Here is an 18,590-nt window from a genome sequence, read left to right as displayed (position 1 = left end):
TTATTATTATCACAAATAGGCTCACATTAACACCTAAATGAAGTTACCAGGAAAATCCCCTAGCTGCCACGCTCCAGTGCCTGTTTGGGTACACTGAGGGAGAATTTAACATGCTCAATGCACCAAACCAAACCATCTTTCAGACTGTGGGAGGAAACTGAAGCACCTGGAGGAAACCCATGCAGACATGGGGAGAATGTGCAGACTCCACGTAGATAATGATCCAAGCCAGGAATCGAACCCAGGTCCCTGGGCTGTGAGGCAGTAGTGCTTGCCACTGTGCCACCCCTTGTCCAGTATTTTGCCCAAATACCTGTCCTTCATGAGTGACCTCTGTATAAGGGCATTTGATAGTGGGCGGAAAGCCCCTTTGCTGAGCTCAACCTGATCTTCAATGAGATCTGCCCTTGTTGTATTCCCCAGTGAAGGCCACTGGCTACTGTCCAGGGACTGTGATTAATCTTCATGTTCCTGATCCAGGGACAAATCTTCCTTCCCCAACTGATAGCTCCTAGCTGAGATCTCTCAACTCAGCAGTTTGGGCTCTCTTCCTCAGTTCCAAACTGGGTTGTCATTAACTCTCTGCTTTCATTGAAAGTAGTTTTAGCTTTTAAAATTCAGAGTTGTCTTTTTAGGACAGAAGTGAGTGGAATTTTTGAGTTGTGTGACTTTGGAACTCTGCCCCTGGAGGCAGGGCCATTGAATATTTTAAGGGTAGAGGTAGTTGGATTCTTGGTTGGCAATGGAATTATTGGGATAGATGGGGAATGTGGAATTAAAAACATAAAATGATCAACCATGATAATGAATGGCAGTGCAGGCTTGAGGAGCTGAATGGCCTACTTCTCGTTTTTGGATGTTCATATCAAAAACAAAGTAAGCTCAGTATATATTGATGTTGTAACATCTTGTCTGCTTGTGTGTAACTGCAGTACATTAGATTAGATTACTGCTGTTGTACCAACAGTGCACACTTCTCTTATCCCTGCAATTTATCAGATGTAAGTGCCCAAAGTTATTGCATGTTTTAGCAGCTGGAATGGTGGCACAATGGTTAGCCCCACAGCACTGTGGACTTGGGTTCGACTCCCAGCTTGGGTCACTGCATGTGCGGAGTCTACATGTTCTCCCGTGGGTTTTCTCTGCGTGCTCCAGTTTCCCCCCGAAAGATGTGCTGGTTAGGTGCATCGGCCATGCTAAATACTCCCTCCATGTACCTGAAAAGGCACTGGAAAGCGGTGACTAGGGGATTTTCACAGTAAATTCATTGCAGTGTTAAGTTAAGCATACTCGTGCCTCTAATAAATAAATAAACTAGCCCTAAGACCAAGTATATTGTCGAAAGAGTCAGAACTTGTAACAGTCATGGGTTCAAAGGGCACCTTATAAAGTGAGTATGAGTGTGGGATGCTGCATTTGTTGCTGTCACTCCACAGGAGTCATACTTTTATTCCACAACTCATGCCAGGAGATTAGGGATTTTCATGATATATTTATACTTGTGGTTACAAAAAACTTACAAACAACCAGCCATTTAGCCTGGTGTGTAATTGTAGCTGGTATTTGATCCATGTGCAGAGACGCAGTTGGCTGCTCTCCATTCAGATACCAGAATAAAGTAAACAAACTGGGATTGGAGAACAAGCAGAGAAATCTTTGTGGCTACAATGCAGGGGTTCAGGTGCTTTAGAGCTCAGGTTATTATGGCATAGAGGAGTCCATTCTGCCCATAGAGTCAATGCTGGCTCCATGTAGTGCAATCCATTCTTTTCTATGTCCTAGGGATTGGGGTTAATTGGAATATGTGAAACCCAGCCCAGAACCAGGTATACGATGGTTAGCAAGTTGTACAGAGTGATCAACTCTTACTTGGTTGAAATAGCTTATCATAATAAGACTGTGGGTGCTGATGTACGTCTCTTTCTGATGCTGTCAGGATGGGAGCAAGGAATTGCACATTGAACCCTCACCTTCGTCCCCAGTTACTACTTTCAGCTGATTTGCAGAACTGAACGTTATTGCATCTGCTTGCACGTTTCACAGAACAGTCCTCTAAAGGGCATTGCAGAAGTGCAAATCCAGTCAATGGTCACATCCCAGGAAATTTTGGGTGAATCCATCTTGTAGAGGAGCAAGTATAAAACCTCACCTTATATATTTTCTTGGTAGTACAGAACTTGAATATTGCTGAACAGAGAGGCATGTTTCAGAAACTATTCATCTTGCAGTTAACAGGTCAAACTTAATGTTTGGAATTTGACTATCAAAATAGTTTATACAGCTGGAGAGATGGAGTGTCTGACAACCAATCAGCAATTTTTTCTCCTCCAGTATAAATTGATCATTTGAAATTTGGTGTTCTTGTTTTTTTGTTCTAATGAGTGCAAAATGAATGTTTTGGCAACATGTTTCTCTTTTCAACAATATTCAAGTTTGGCATTTTATTTTCTAACTGATCATTTCTTTCCCTGGTAGAAAGCTCTTGATGCCAGTAAACCATTCCCACCTGTGAATGAATCTAAAATTGTATCACTGAGACCAGCAAAACTTTGCCTCGCTTCTTTGCTTCTTCCTTCCCCAGGTTTTGAAATCTGTATCGCAATGATGGAAGGATGTGAAGATATGCCCATGGCTCTCAGTCCTGATTTCTGTCCAAGTTTCCGACTGGGTTCCAAGAAGTTACTGTCAATGATCCAGGACGCCAATTCTTCCATGTCCTTCTCCCCTGATCCAATGACCTCGCCTAAATGTGTACTCAACATGAGTGCTGTTAGCTCCTGTGATGGGTAAGCATGTGGAGTGAGAGGTCTACTTTCTCTTCTAGCAAAGTCAACACATAATGACGGACTGGTGAGGGAAGATATTGTTCTACTTTGACATATTTGTCAGTTGTGGTGAGGATGACGTTCAAAAAAGCTCTGTGTGCAGACTCAATGATTCTGAGGTGTATTGGGGAATGGGAATGATAACTCTTAGAATCTGCAGAAACTTGGAATTAGAATTTTGAGCAGGTCTAGGATGTAAATAGAATGCTATGGTTGCTTTGCGCAAGCTCCCAGCATTTTGACGTTGTTCTAGATTCAGGTCTGCTGGAGCTGTTGATATTGGAGAAACTTAATTGAAGATTAGAGTGGGAAGGGTGCTCCCTGTGGATCACTGATTTTTCCCCTTGCAGGTTGATCCAAACAGGGATCTAGCAGGTAAAGGTGATACAAAAGAACATGACTGCGAAGGAGGCAGGATTCTATAATGGCACTTATTAAGCAGTTAAAATTCCTTATTTTCAGAGCTCCATGTGGCCAAGGTGACGTTCTCCCATTTTGATCTTTTCCTATCCTATGCCCTGTGTCTTTACTATTTTGACTCCACAACCAACCGCTCTTCCCCCACCACATCTGACGTTTCAGGACCAGATCCTCAATTCTGGCCATCTTCTGTGCTGTAAACATCCATAATTCTCGGTCTTGCTACCCTTGCCTATAGGAGCCCCCTCAAAAGTTATTTCATGAATTGACCTACAGCTCACTCCCCTTAACTTCCCTGTCTCCTCCTGCCTGCTGTTGACTGCATTTCTGAAAAGAATTCTGGGGACTTGGCATCATGTGCAAGATGCTCGGTAAACAAAATCACGTTTTTGTTGCACAAATTATACAATTTGATTCAATTGTTGGACAGCCGGTCTCAACAACTCCACACTGAAGTGCTTTTTTTAATTGAATTAAATCGCTTTTTGGAGTATCTCTGAGTGAAGGATAGGTACTAGTTCAAGGCCAACTAGTGGTATGGTGATTTAATACCATAAGGATGGTATTGAAGTAAAGAGCAGGAAGCTTAGTGCAGTTGACTGGAAGAAAGATTCTGTTCTGTGATAAACAAATAGCTCTGTAGTTTGGACCATTTGATTTAAACCATGTAATTGAATTTCCTGAAGACAAGGACATTTATGAAGTGCGCTTCAAAAATGCCTAGCTGTTATGAGTCCTTTGGGATTGCTTTAATGAACAAAAACTGACAAATGTTATTACACTCCTCGTGGGAGCCCTATTGGATAGGGGAATTATTTTTCTTTACACTAGAACTGTATGTGGGGGAAGAACACAATGCTGAATGCGAAATCATGACTGGGAGGTGTCATCCCCTATTGTGGGGTAGCATCTAATCTCAAGTGAGCCAACTTCAGTTAGACACCCTCTGAGTAATATTACTTTTGGCTTCGTTCAGAATTAGCTTATGTTTTGGGGAGTCCTGTTGGAAATGTGGGCAATTGGGTTGTTTGGCTGCCTGGCAAAGCTTGCTGGTGTTTTAAGACTTGAGGCAACCAGTAGGAAATGGTAAAATATATTTTAAATGGCAGGCCAAGGAGAACAATGGGATGAAAGTGGATGGAAAAGGGGCTGCAGTGTTTGTGACCTGCTCATCTTGGAGAAATAAGCAGACAATGATAGCAACTTTTATAGTGAAAGAAAGAAAAGTTTTGGAACAAGAACTACAACAGGCATTTTTATAGGAAAGCATAAGTGATAATTTTGTACACAGGTGCTAGCAACCAAGGTTAAAAAGTTACCTGCAGACCTTTTGCTGATCAGCTCAGCAAATGGTAAGCTCAAAATTCAGAGGTTCTTTTGAGTTGGATAGAAACTGATGACAGAAAAAATAACGATTGATTGTTAGAATAGAAAGTGACCATTCAGCCCATCGAGCCTGCACCAACTCTCTAAAAGAGCATCCCACCCAAGTCCTCCTCTCCACCCTATCCCTGTAACCCTGTGCATTTTGCATGGCTAATCTACGTAACCTACATATCTTTGAACATTAAGGGCCAATTTAGCCGAAACTGAAAATCCTTTGGACTGCCCCTTGGGCTGAAGTAAAAGAACCTCAGATGCTGCAGTTTCCTTTTTCTTAAAGGGAAAAAGGTGCGAGCAGATGGATTTTGAGTGAAAGTTAGGGATAGTATGAGGTTGTAGAATGAATGTTCCTGATGTGAAACACTGGTTTTAGGGAATTTGACAGAATAATCTGAGATGTTTTTCTTCTTTTTCAAAAGACAAAAGGAGGACACCACTTGGAGGGACCCTGGCTGCTGTATGGCATGAGTACAGCATCAGCAACAGAAAATTCTTGTTCCAGATTCTTCAGCTTTTTCCAAACATACCTCCCCTCATTCACAGAAATTGTTTTCTTCTAACCAACTTATTGCAGAGTGTGAAATAAACCATACTGCCACCTTTTTGACTCCTCCTTGACTGAAGTGAATCATTAGAATCCTTACAGTACAGAAAGAAGCCATTTGGCCCATCGAGTCTGCACTGACCAGGCCCTACCCCCATATCCCTACATATTTTACCCACTAATCCCTCTAACCGAAACATCTTAGGACACTAAGGGACAACTTAAGCATGGCCCATCAACCTAACCCGCACATCTTTGGACTGTGGGACGAAACCGGAGCACCCAGAGGAAACCCACACAGACATGAGGAGAACATGTAAACTCCACACAGATAGTGACCCAAGCTGGGAATCGAACCCAGGTCCCTGGATCTGTGAAGCAGCAGTGCTAACCACTGTGCTACTGTGTCATCCCCAAAGTGGAAAAACAATTTGTTTCAACTCTAGAATATGTTAAAGCAAAACATTGGTTTTGTTCCCTGGTTTGTGGTCCAATTGTCTATGACTTAAAAGAGGATATGCTTGGCCACCTTTTTGAGAGAATATTAAAAATTGACAGTTATTGTCAAAAGCTGAGCAATGATGTTATCTTATGAATTGCAGCTAAATTTGGCTCTCTTTCAGCGGCACTCCAAGACGTTGTCTGGACATGTCAAATCTGAGTAATGGAGGGGAGACGTCAACATCTCCAGACTTTGTAGGCAGGGGTTAGTAGCATTTTTCTTCAACTTCATTATTCCTCATACAAAATATCTAAGTGCATCTTTCCTTGGGTTATGATTATCCCTTTGGAGTAATGATGGAAAATGTTAGAAAACACCCAGGCTGAATCTGTGGAGGGAGAAAGAGTTTTGGTCTTATGAGCTTTCATCAGAGTATATATTCAAGCTTCTTTCTTTGTTTAGAAAAGAGTGTGATGCATTTTACAACTTCTGACGTTGAAAGCATTACATAATAAGAAAGATGTGGAGGCATTGGAAAGGGTGTAGAGGGAAGATCAAATGAGGAAAGGCTGAGGGACTTGAGGTTATTTTCATTAGAGAGAAGAAGGTTACGAGGTGACCTCATTGAGGCATACAAGATGATCAGGGGGTTAGATAGGGTGGACAGTGAGAGCCTTTTTCCTCGGATGGTGATGGCTAACACGAGGGGACTTAGCTTTAAATTAAGGGGTGGTAGTTATAGGACGGATGTCAGAGGTAGGTTCTTTACTCAGAGGGTAGTAAGGTCGTGGAATGCCCTGCCTGCAGCAGTTGTGGACTCGCCAACTTTAAGGGCGTTCAAATGGTCAGTGGATAGGCATATGGATGACATTGGAATAGTTTAGGTTAGAGGGTCATTGGATTGGTTCCACTGGTCGGCGCAACATCAAGGGCTGAAGGGCCTGTACTGTGCTGTTATGTTCTATGAAAATTAAATGCTTTTTTAAAACTTCAAAGTCAGTGAGTGCTAACTTTTTTCCAGAAACAAATCAAAATATTATTGCTTTGCTGTTTTACGGCTGAAGTCTTAGAAGCTTTTTCTAAATTCCTCTTGAGAGATGTTTGTACTCTTTTTCACATTCCAACCAGTTTTCCTCAGCCCTGAGTCAGAGGATATGTTGTGTCTTACTCTTGCAGCTTGTGTGGACAAAAGCAGGACCTGCAGGTACAATGAGCTAACAGACCACAGCACCATGGTGCAGGGGAACATTCAAATAGGGGGAATATAAAGGAATGTAGTTGTAGTGGTTGTCGTTTATAATCTTTATTTTCCTTCAGAACTACTGGAGTTTATCTGGCAGTGCAATTGTTTGCGTCGCTGATGCTATCATCTGTCAAGATGTCCATTGCATTGTGCACTGGAGATTTAATTGAGGAGATGATCTGATGATTCCATAGATTTGGCCAGTGTATTGAGCTGGAACTAATATTCACCTCTGACTCAAAATCATGAATATAAATGCAGTTTTGTCCTCTGGCCCTCACCTTCTCCAAACCTGTGCTGGTTCTCGCTGTGACCAGGTTTGATGAGCAGGCGATGTAAGGGATTCTGTCCCTGATCAGCTCATTCTGCTGAAAGAAAACACAGGATGGCTGTAACTGTTTAAATGGGAATGTGGGGGTTGGGCAGGAGGGTTTGCGGGGAATGGGCAGAAATAAAATAGCAGAGGGAATAACTGTTTACAAGGTATTCTTTCTTTGTTTCAGGTTTGTGCCTTGACTCACCTGGTCTCACAGATGCACGGTGCAGTGAATTGTAAGTAATGTTCAAAAGCCTCTGACTGGATCAGACCCTGAACAGAATACACAATGCAAATCCACACAGATAGGATAATGAATTCCAAACACAAATGATTGTGGCTGTAGCAGCATTCTGAATGTGAAACTGTCCAAATTAAACAGTTTACTAAAAGAAAATCATAGTTTGGTTTTCACTTTATACTGGGGAGAGAAGCTAAAGTTGGTGAAAAGTGCTCTTGGCCATCCAGGTTTCCAAATTTACAATTGCTCGCAAAACCTTGAACTTGTCTCAAGACAGTTCCTGTATGCAAACCAAACTCTCATTCCTCTGTTGCCTTTGGAGTCAAGAATACTTTCATAGTATCTGTGAACAATTGAACCAAATCACATGTTGGGAAAGCTGATGTGGTGCTTTGTGACTGTTCTCTTTTTTCCACTTCAGCCATTTCCAGAGTGATGTACCATAGGAATCCTCACGCTTCCAATTATTGCTCAATTGTTATGTGGAATGTAAACTGTTAACTACCCTCGTTCGCTTTCAAATACTGCTTACTGGCCACTGCGTTGCTCAGATAGTATTTCGCTTCTTGGAGGCACTGTCAGTGAAGTAAAAACACAACCCCTGGGAAATACTAAGCAAGTCAGGTCAGCATCTGTGGAGAGAGAAACAGAGTTAACATGATCAAAACTAGGAAAGATCCAAAATGCAATGAAATAAGCTAGCAAAAGGGGGAAGGTGGGAAAAAATGCAAAAAGGAAGATCTAATAAGGTGATAACCGGAAAGATTAAATAACAAAAGGTTTCATGATGCAAGGCCAAATGAAGAGGAGGTGTGAATGGCAGAATGACGAACAGCTGGTGTCTAAATGCAAAAAAAAAGTAGAAAAAGAAGGTTAACACCAAAAGATGTAAAGGAAAGGGACAGAGATTATCATCTGAAATTGTTGAACACACTGGGTGGAATTTTCTGGTCGCTTTCGTCTTGAAACTGGAAAATTCTGCCCGAGGTCAATGGACCTTTCCCTGGTCCTCCCTTTGTCCGCTCTGATTACCGTGGTGGGCAGGATGGTACAATTTGTCCCAATATTGAGTCTTGAAGGCTGTAAAGTGTTGAATCAAAAGATGAGGTGCCGTTCCTCAAGCTTACATTGAGCTTCATTGGAAGATTGCAGTAGATGGAGGGCAGAGATGTTAACATAGAACAAGGTGAAGAATTAAAATGACAGGCCACTGGAAGCTCGGTCATGTTTGAGGACTGAATAGAGGTGTTCTGTAAAGCAGCCACACACCAACAGTGTGTGTTGGTCTCCACAGTGTAGAGCAGACTGCATTGTGAGCAGCAACAAGCGTATACAACATTGAAATGACACTTAAATTGTTGCTTCATGTGGAAGGAGTGTTTGGGGTGTTAGACATTGAGCCGAAACAGACAATGCTGTCATTGATGCTGTTTGTATTGAGGTCAGCCTTTGCTCACTTTGTTTAAGGTCTAGAAGAAATTATTCTCTTTCTCTCTACACCTGCCCACATCCCTCCACAGAATGTGGAAAAGACCATAAGAGTTCAAGGCCCTACCACTTAGGACAGATCTTCCCAGAACATGTCCCTCTCTCTAGATAGCTGAATTGCATATGTAATTATTTGGTTAACCTGAGGATACCAATAACCTTCTGCTCAGTGGTAGATGTTAAGGGTTCTTTTTTTATTCTTGAATATTGTCCCAAAGCTAGATATTAATCACTAACACTGCCCTTGCATGGATGTTTATTTGGGATGTTGCCATGTAATTTCCATTCAAGACTGCCTGTTTGGATGAACATGAAAATACATGAATGATGTGCCAGTTCAAATTAACTGCACTCAATCCATCGAACAATTGAAAAGTAATGGCACAAAGAGGCCATTCAGTCTATCATTTCTGTGCTAGGCAAAGATGGGGGAGGGGAGAAAAAGCTGCTCATTTTAATCCCATTTTCCAACACCTTGTCTGTAGTCTTCCAGGTTAAAGAGCCTCAGATGCAGATCCAGGTACCTTTTCAATTAGTTGAGCATTTCGGCCTCAACCACCAGTTTGGGCAGTGAATTCCAAATGCCCAACACCATCTGGGTGAAAAAGATTTTCCTCTTGTCCCCATTAAAGCTATCACTGCCTTAAATCTGTACCCCCCGGTAATTGACCCCTCTGCTAAGGGAAACGGGTCTTGCCAATCATAATTTTGTACACCTCAGTCTCCTCCTTCCTAAGGGAAACAACTCCAGCCTACCCAATCTATCCTCATTGCTGCAATTTTCAAGCCCTGCCAGCATTTTTAAGTCCCCTCTTTATGTCCTTGCTATAATATGATGACCAAAATTCCAGCTGCGGCCTAACCAGCATTTTGTGCAGTTCCAGCATTACATCCCTATTTTTTGTATTCAATATCTCATCCAATAAAGGAAAACATTCCATATGTTTTCCTTGCCACCTTAACCATCTGTCCTGCCACCTTCAGGGACCTGTGGACTCAACTGAACTTTATCTGCTCACTCCACCACTTGCCTATGTCCTTTTGAAGTTCTACACTGTCCTCTTCACAGTTTACAATACTTCCAAATTTTTGTATCGTCTGAAAACTTTGAAATTATCTCCTGCATATCAGGATCTAGAGAATGTTCGTTCCTGCTCCCCTCTCCTCCCCTTCAGTGGTCCAGGCACTCTGATTTCCCCTTTACCAGTTAGGAAAAGTTGAGGAGATCTCATCACCTCTTCACAGCAAGAGGGAGAGAACTTGCCTCAGAAGTCAGAAGCTTGTAAGTTCAAGTTCAATGCCAAATATGTGCAATCTTGGATGACATACTGGTGCAATACTGAGGGACATTATGTTGGACCATGTACCTAGACTGTGGGGGGGCAAAACTGTAGCTTGTTTGACCGTAACAGAAATAGAAAAATTTTGGAAAATGTCGGCAGGTCTGGCAGCATCTGTGGAGAGATTAGAGCTAGCGCTTTGAATCTGGATGTCCCTTCATTCAGCATCCACAGTATTTTGCGTTTATTGCTTGTTTGGCCATAGCTGCTCTTGAACCACTTGTGAAATGATTCTGCAATCTTGCCCTACCACTGTTGCTGTCTCTGATGTAAAGTGTAGCTGTATCTTTTCTGATGTTTGTTTTTTTTTTAACACAGCAAGCAGCCCACAGGAAGAACACAACTACTTCTGGTAAGAACATACATTGCTGGTGATAGAATCATCATAGACTCCCTACAATGCAGAAGGAGGCCAACAATCTCACACAGGCCCTATCCCCATAACCCCACATATTTACCCTGATAATCCCCTGACACTAGAGGGCAAATTAGCACAGCCAATCAACCTAACCTGCACTTCTTTGGACTGTGGGAAGAAGCCCGATCATGCAGAGGAAGCCCATGCAGACACGGGGAGAATGTGCAAACTTCAGACACTCAGTGACCCAAAGCTGGAATTGAACCCAGGTCCCTGGTGCTGTGAGTCAGCAGTGCTAACTAAAAATCAGCAGCACAGCACTGAATAAATTATTCTAATCCTCATCACCATGTATTTTAAATGTAATTAGTGAGCCCGGGATGGAAGTCTCCGGGTCTACTAGTCTCTCTCTTTGCCACCCACCTCCCCTGCCAGAAGTATTTCACTTCCTGACTCCCTACTCGTGTGGAGCTGGTGGCCTGACCTGGCTGGAGTGAAAGGGGGCCACTGAGGCACCCTAGAGGGTCAGGCACTGGGGGTGGGGGTGCTCCCTGGGCATTGCCATCTTGGCAGTGCCAGCCTGGGTCCCCTGGCACTGCTAAAGGGGCACATTGGCATTGCCCACCAGGCATTGGGCAGTGCCAAGGTGTGGGGCCTAATGGGGTGGGGCCTCTGGGGGTGATCGGTGGGGGCTCCCGCTGCCACTCTGCACTGGGATTGCGAGCAGAGGGAAGGAAGTCAGGATTGGGGCTGGCCGTTGGTGGGCTTGGGGTGGGTGGGGGATTGGGAGATTGGCACCATGGGGGTGGGGGCGGGGAGTAGGGGGATGTGATGGTGGGAAGACCAGCGTTGCGGGGGTCGCGGAGCAGGCTGGCGATTGGGAGGCCAGCAGTGCAGGGCCACTGTGCATGTGCTGATCTCGGTACTGACAGATTGGTGCATGTGCAGTGGCCTGCTCAGCTATATGCTGCTGACCTCTCCAGTGGAAATAGGCCCCGCTGCCTGATTCAGCGTGATTCACGCTGTGCACTGCAGAGTGCTCTAGAGTGTGGGAGGTTCATTTTGAAACTTCCACTGAATAAACCAGCGGGATTTACTCCAGTTTTTACGTGAATTCAATACCTGGAATTTTTTTTCAAAGAAACACCTCCCCCCCCATAATCTTTTAAAAACAGTCCTATCATCATTTTTAGAAACTCCATGGCCTTACTATAGTGTCCTTTGTGCAATACAGACTTTCACAGCATATCTTGTAGGCAATTCCTCCACATCGCACACATTGTGAAAGGTTAACTTGGAGAGGAAAATAGGGCACCAAAACACTTTTAATTCAAATATCACTTTATTTTTAAAGAAGTATTTAATATATTTGCCTTGCAGCCAAAGGTTCTCTGCAGCAGTCCTATGTTCGGAGAGTCTGGCTCTCACAGCCTAGTCCAGGACCGCATGGATTTTGGAGGTCTGGGACACAACAAGGAAAATGTAAGATATATTTTGTTTAGATTCTAAACTAATTTGTGGGGAATGTGATAGCATGGCCTATTAGTGTGTGGTTGCGTGGATTCTCTTTTTAGAGATTGCTAAAGTTAGATTGTGTCATGGTGAAGATAACTTGGAGCATTTGCCTGTAGCTGGTCTAATGAATAAAGGTAAAATACTGCAGGTGTGGGAAATCTGAAACAAAAACAGAAAACACTGGAAAACCTCAGCAGCATCTGTGGAGAGAGAAACATAGGAATGTTGTGGTTTACAGAACAGGAGGACATTCAGTCCTTTATCCCCGTGTTAATATTTTTGAAAGAGGTGTTGATTGAGTGTCAGACAATGTGTGCATTCCAGGGCACAGTTGGCAACGGTGGTTGAGCAAAACTGAGTTACATTAGTACATAGTTGATGCTGAAGCAACACTAGATAAGTTTGCATTGATTTCTACCCTGTCACATTACATGAGTTACAGTATGAAAACGGATAGTTCTGCTCAATTAGTCTGTGTTGGAGATAATCTTCCCCATGAGCAATGGTGTTAATTCTAAGTACCCTGCTTGTTCCATGTCCTTCATTCCCCCTTCCTTTAACCACATAACCAATCTACACTTCAGTAAGTTTCTGTTGTGGTTGCTAACTCTGGAAATGTAATCTATAGCTCCCCAACTTTCTCTTTTTAATGTGAAGTTCCTCCTGTTTTTACATCCCTTGTATCTAACCCTGCTGGATTGTTGTCTCCTGCTCTTGACCCCTTAAATCACTAGAAACCACATCTACTTATCACTTTATAATTGTAAATGCCACTAACAAATCACTCTGTATAGCTTTTGTCTGTTCTAAAGACACAAGTCCCAAATTTTCAAATTTGTCTACTCTTTTGTTCCTTCGTACCAGGCAGTATTGAATTAAGACTGTGCCCTCTCTGTTGCCTCAACAACTGTCCTATGGCATGGAGTCCAGAACCACGCTGTCCTCCCAAATGTATTCTTGCTAAGCTTGATTACCATTGTGCCTTTATTTTTGATTTCTACACCTCTCACAATAAAATTAATCTAATTTGCTACCTTGCCCCTAAATCTCCTATTATCCCTCCATCTTTATTGTTTGCAATCAAGTAATTAGTTTTGACATTGTGGCTATCCATCCAGTTAGACAACAAAAGAATATTAATGAAAATTTGGCTTGAAAAACTGAGGTGCGTACTGATAAAATCAGAATGCTGGAAGAGCATACTGGTCCTGTAGTTGACAAGGGTGTGGCGAAAACTGTACAAATGCCTGAGAATTTTTGGAATCCTCTACTTAGAATCTTTGTTATCTGCTACCTCTAGGAAGGTGACAGGTATAAAAGACTCCTCTCCCCAGCTTCCAAGACGACTATGATCCCCTCACAAGATCCGGAAGTCTGTGGAACAACATCTTCCATGTCACCTGCGGTAAGTCCCAACTTAAAACTGGTTTGCTTGAAGGAAATTAATAGTTTGTTTTCAACTCATTGACTTTGCCACTTTGTTTTTTTTCTTCCTTGTCTCTCCCCACCCACCTAACTGCTGTTCATTGAGGGCAATGAGTGTTATTAAATCACATGGCTATTGTTAAAATTGCACTCTTCCTGCCCTTGAGGCCAGCTGGAGCTGCTCCACTGAGATGCGCTAATTCAGTTCACATCGATGATGCAACCTTCCTAATCCCAATGGGTGACTAAATGACCCAGAGCCTGCCTTGTCAGTGAATTTTAGCTGCTCATTACCGTCTATTTAATGACCGAGCTATAAGCCGGACTTCAAATCTGGTTACAATGTGTATTTTTTTATCAATTCTCAGGATAGAGCCACCCCCTGGTGGCTTTTGGGTAGGTGTTGGGCCATGTTTTTGGACCAGTACACTATTTGGTGAAGGAACTTGCACACTTTTGTTATGGAGAGACTTTTAGCGTTTTGACCCAATGGCAATGAGGAACAATAAGACAAGTTGCAGCCAGGAATGTATGTGATTGAAAAGAAACTTGGTGGTGATGGTGTTCCTATGAATCAGTTTCCCTTGTTGTTCAAGGTTCTTGAAGTCATGGGTTTGGATGGTGCAGTCATAGTAATCTTTGCAAGTTTTCTGGAGTGCATCCTCTAGTCAATAGCTAGTATGAACTGTGGTGACTCCCCAACTCATCAATAAATACCCTGTCTATTACCTCCTCCAGTAACCAGGGTCTTTATGTCGTTGGTCCAGTTGAGTTCGAGGTCAATGGAAAAAAGTAAATGACTGCGGATGCTAGAATCTGAAACCAAAAGAGAAAATGTTGGAAAATCTCAGCAGGTTTGGCAGCTGACGTTTCAAGTCCAGATGACCCTCTGTCAAAGCAATCATCTGGACTCAAAACGTCAGCTCTTTTCTCTCTTTACAGATGCTGCCAGACCTGCTAAGATTTTCCAGTATTTTCACTCCAGGTCAATGGTGACTCCCAGAATATTGATGAAGGGTTACTCAAAGATATTAAAACTGTTGACTATTAAGAAGAGGTGATTAGGTAGTTGGCTTTTGAAGATGATAATTGCCTGTCACTTGTCTGGCGCAAATGTTACTTGTCATTTATTAGCCTCAGGTTGAATGTTGCTCTGGCCTTGTTGCAGAAGGACAAGGTTTCAGCACGGTAATTGTGAATGAAACTGAACATTGTGCAATCACCAATGAGCAGCTCCTTTTCCGACCTTGTATTGGAGGAAAGCTCACCGATGAAGCAATTGAAAATACTCTGACCTTGGAAGCTGCCATGAGGATTTTATGCAGCATTATCCTGGGCTAAAATAGTTTGACTCCCAGCTGCCAGAGCTATAGTCCTTTTGTGTTAAGTATTGCCCCAGCTGCAGTGTTACTGGGACTTCTTGACGCAACAGTCAGTCAGAAGTTGCCTTGATTTCAAGGGCACTTCCTTTCTCCTTAGCTAGTGTCGAGGTTTGGACTAAGTCTGTCATGAAGCTTGGAGCAGAGTGGTCCTGACTGGGCAGGTTATTGGTGAATATGTGCACTTGCTAGCACAGATGCTGACTCCAGCCATCACTTTACTGTCTGTGAACTTGAATGTTTGGTTTTAAAAAAGTGGGAGGTTTTACTGAACTGCAGGCTTAAGATGAACAATCCATTTTGCTGTAGATTGAGTTAGGTGCTATTAATGTTTAATCTGAAATTATTCCTGTGACTCACTCCGATGTTCAGTTCAGCTACTTTTGGAATTTTAAATTTTAGTATGACTTGGAGATGGGAGGAGTCCATAGTCCAATGTCAACAGATTGTCTCTGCTCGGATGATTTCATGAACACGGATGATATTTTTTCAGAGCTGGTGCAGAAAGATGCAGAGGTAATGTAAAAATCCTCATATTAAAAGTCACTATTTGCTAAGGAAGATTTATTATTCTTATTCTGTTTTAATTGCTAACTATCTACTGACCAGGCCATGTGCTAATTTTGCTGCTTAATGAAAGAACAGACCTGTTGCGGTTGACTGCATTACTTCACATGAATGTCAGGAATAAAACAGATGTGATGACCAATGATTGAGGTGGCCAGTCTCCAGTAGGAGAGAGTAATTAGGTTGCTGCAATTAGGTCCCTGAAGAGGGGAAAATAGAGTGCTTACTGCTGGGGAGTCTGAAAGTGGGATGAAGAGTGAAAACAGGGAGGCACTCAGCTGGGATGTCCTCAGTTAAAATCCCACTGGCTCTCTTTGCCTGGGTTTGCATGAAGAATGGGCTGAGATACCACAGGACTGTTGCCAACTCAGGAACTGCCACTCTCCGAGAGTCAGTTGTGATCAGAGGGGTGAAATAATAAGTTTGCATTTTAAAAAATGATCTCCACTATTTAAATAATTTCACATGTATATAATTTGATCCATGATTTGGGTTCATTGCAATTGAAATTGGGATTAGAATAGATAGGTGTTTGATGGCTGGTGCAGACACTGTGGGCCGAAAGTCCTCTGACTGTGCTGTAAAGCTCTATGACTATCAGTTCTGTACAAATTATGACTTCAGTTGAAAACAAATGACAAATAGTATTTAAGGCATTTTTAAGACAATTCAGACTAAGTTTTTCACCAACTTCTTCTGTTAGAATTTCTGCTTCATGTAGGAAGGTTATTTTGTTTGACCTTGATTGCTTTCACATGTGCTGGAAGACATCCAGCTGTATAATCTGTTGTAAAATGCACCCCAAAATGAGCAATTCATTTTAATATTTATTCCACAGGGAAATAAGAACCTGACTATGTCCTCCAGCATGGCTGCTCTTCTCACCAGTAATCTCATGAACCAGGGGATAGACTTAAGCACGGTAAGAATTTTGAGTGTTGAGGAAACTCTGGATGGATGGAGCAAGAACCCATGGCCTTTCCTGGTTGCTGAAGTCTTTAAGTCTTTTGTTTGAGCCGTCTGTTTGGCATTTATGGTGTTCACTGTAGGCTGATTCTTCTCAGATGACAATCCTGATGCTATCAGCATCTCACCCATAAACACACTGTTCTGACCTTGTCCATGTGGGGACCTGTTGCGCGTAAGGATGGAAAATTTGGTGTTCCAGCCAAAACTCCATTCTCTTGCAGCAGAAAATCCCAACTGCAAATGTGGATGGAAATTTTTAGCCCAGCTGTTTTACTCTTTCTGTGATGCTCCGTGATCTCGCAAAGATTAAAGCACAAGGCAGCCTTGTTCCTAACTGTTAATTTTTGTTTGTTCTTGCAATATGGATGATTTAAGGCAGTATTTATTGTCCGTTCCTTATAACCCTAAAAGAGCAAATGGTGTGCCTTTGTTATTTTTAGGATGCACTAAGCTGTTACACAATTAATCACTTCAAAAGTATTCAAAATAAACCTTGTTCAAAAAGTGGTGTCAGGATAAATTTAGCAATCCCAAGCCGGACAGCTCAACTTCAGTGATGGGAAAATCTTTAGACACGATGACCCAGGACAAAATGCGCAGTCACTTGGACAAATGCGGTTCAAGAAAGTCGGCATACATTCATTAAAGGCAACTTGGATTGAGCTAACTTGATTGTATTTTTTGATGAGCTAACAGAGGGTTAATGTGGCAGATATGAACTTCCAAAAAGTGTCTGATGAATAGATTTGCCTGCAAATTTGAAACCCAAGGAATAGCGGCAGCATGGATACAAAGTTGGCTCAGTGATGGGAAATGGAGAGTAAAAGTGATGGTTGTTTTTGAAACGTGAAGGAAGTCCTCTCGGGGCCAATACTGGGACCATTGCTCATTTGAAATCTGCATTCATGACCTAGACTTGGCATGTCACAAAACCTGGAAGTATTGAAGACTAAGGAGGACAATGAAAGACTTTCAAGACATAGACAGGCTGATGGAATGGGCAGACATGTAGCAGGTGCATGATGAGGTGATGCATTTTTAAGCTGATCAAAGAGAGGCATTGTACAATAAAGGGCAGAGGGAGCAGGTGGTATACATGTTATATACATACAATAGTTGAAGATTACAGGGCAAAATGGAAATGGTTAATAAGGCACTTGAGATCCTCGGCTTCAGATCAGAAAAATATAAGGGAGCTATGATGAACTTTTGTGAAACATTAATCTGGGCACAGGTATAATTTATCTGTTCATTTCTAAGCACTGCATGTGAGGAAGAACTTGCTGGAATGGTTCCAGTGAAGAGAGACTTCAGTTATGTTAATGGATTGGAGAAGCTGGAGTTGTTCTCATTCGTGGAGAGAAGATTTGTTAGACATGTTAAAGAACACAATATCATGAGGGGTCTAGACAGAGTAGATAGAGAAAAATTGTTCCCATTGGCAGAAGGGTTAATAACCAGAGAATACTGATTTAACGTGATTGCCTAAAGAACAAATAGTTTTGAGGAAATTTATTTTTTTTATACAGTGAATGATTTGGGGCCTGGAATGTGCTGCCTGAGTGAAACTGCCTCCGCTGCACCGTCAGGGTTCCAAAAGTGAATTGGACAAACTCCTGAAGGGAGAGAATTGGCAGAGCCATAAGAAGAGGGTGAGGGAATGGGACCGGCTGAACTGATCCTGCAGAGAACAGTCATGGGCACAGCGGGCTGAATGGCCTATACTGTAACCATTTTGTGAGTCTATGAAGTGCACGCACTGCAATGAAGGCAAATGTGGCAGTACAGATAATATTGATTCAGGAATAAATATCGGCCAGGGCACTTTGAGAACCCCTGTTCTTCCACAGTGCGGTGTGATCTTTTATGCCATCCAAAAGAAGCCTCTGTTAAACATCTGAGCCAAAATAAAGCACCTTTCACCCCTCAGTAATTTCGGGAAGGTTGTGTTCTCAGGTCTCTGAAGAGAGATGTCAATTCACAATTTCTTGACTTGCATGCGAGAGTGTTACCTTTGAATGAAGGCTTGGACTGACACTAAAGTTATTAAACCTGAGATGTGTGCCAGACCAGGCAGACGTGGAGGATCCCCCCTCCTTGAAGGATACAAGTGAGCCAGTTGGGTTTTTTATGAC

General features: G+C 42.5%; 1 protein-coding gene across 1 annotated transcript in view; it reads left to right on the top strand.

Moving 5' to 3' along the window:
* The first annotated feature begins 2,601 nt into the window (after positions 1–2,601).
* The window catches only part of LOC145351537 (M-phase inducer phosphatase 1-B-like), a 32,104-nt gene continuing 16,115 nt past the window's right edge, over positions 2,602–18,590 (top strand). The window contains exons 1-8 of the mRNA XM_080201132.1: positions 2,602–2,786; positions 5,796–5,878; positions 7,361–7,409; positions 10,561–10,594; positions 11,981–12,082; positions 13,416–13,520; positions 15,322–15,435; positions 16,325–16,408. Coding sequence (XP_080057258.1) covers positions 2,602–2,786; positions 5,796–5,878; positions 7,361–7,409; positions 10,561–10,594; positions 11,981–12,082; positions 13,416–13,520; positions 15,322–15,435; positions 16,325–16,408 — 756 coding nt within the window. The remainder of the gene's footprint in view (positions 2,787–5,795; positions 5,879–7,360; positions 7,410–10,560; positions 10,595–11,980; positions 12,083–13,415; positions 13,521–15,321; positions 15,436–16,324; positions 16,409–18,590) is intronic.

Source organism: Carcharhinus amblyrhynchos, chromosome 13 (assembly GCF_965287045.1).
Source record: "Carcharhinus amblyrhynchos chromosome 13, sCarAmb.v2.hapA, whole genome shotgun sequence".
NCBI lineage: Eukaryota > Metazoa > Chordata > Chondrichthyes > Carcharhiniformes > Carcharhinidae > Carcharhinus > Carcharhinus amblyrhynchos.
Note: the sequence above shows the minus strand (reverse complement) of the source record. Positions and strands in the feature narration are given on the sequence as shown.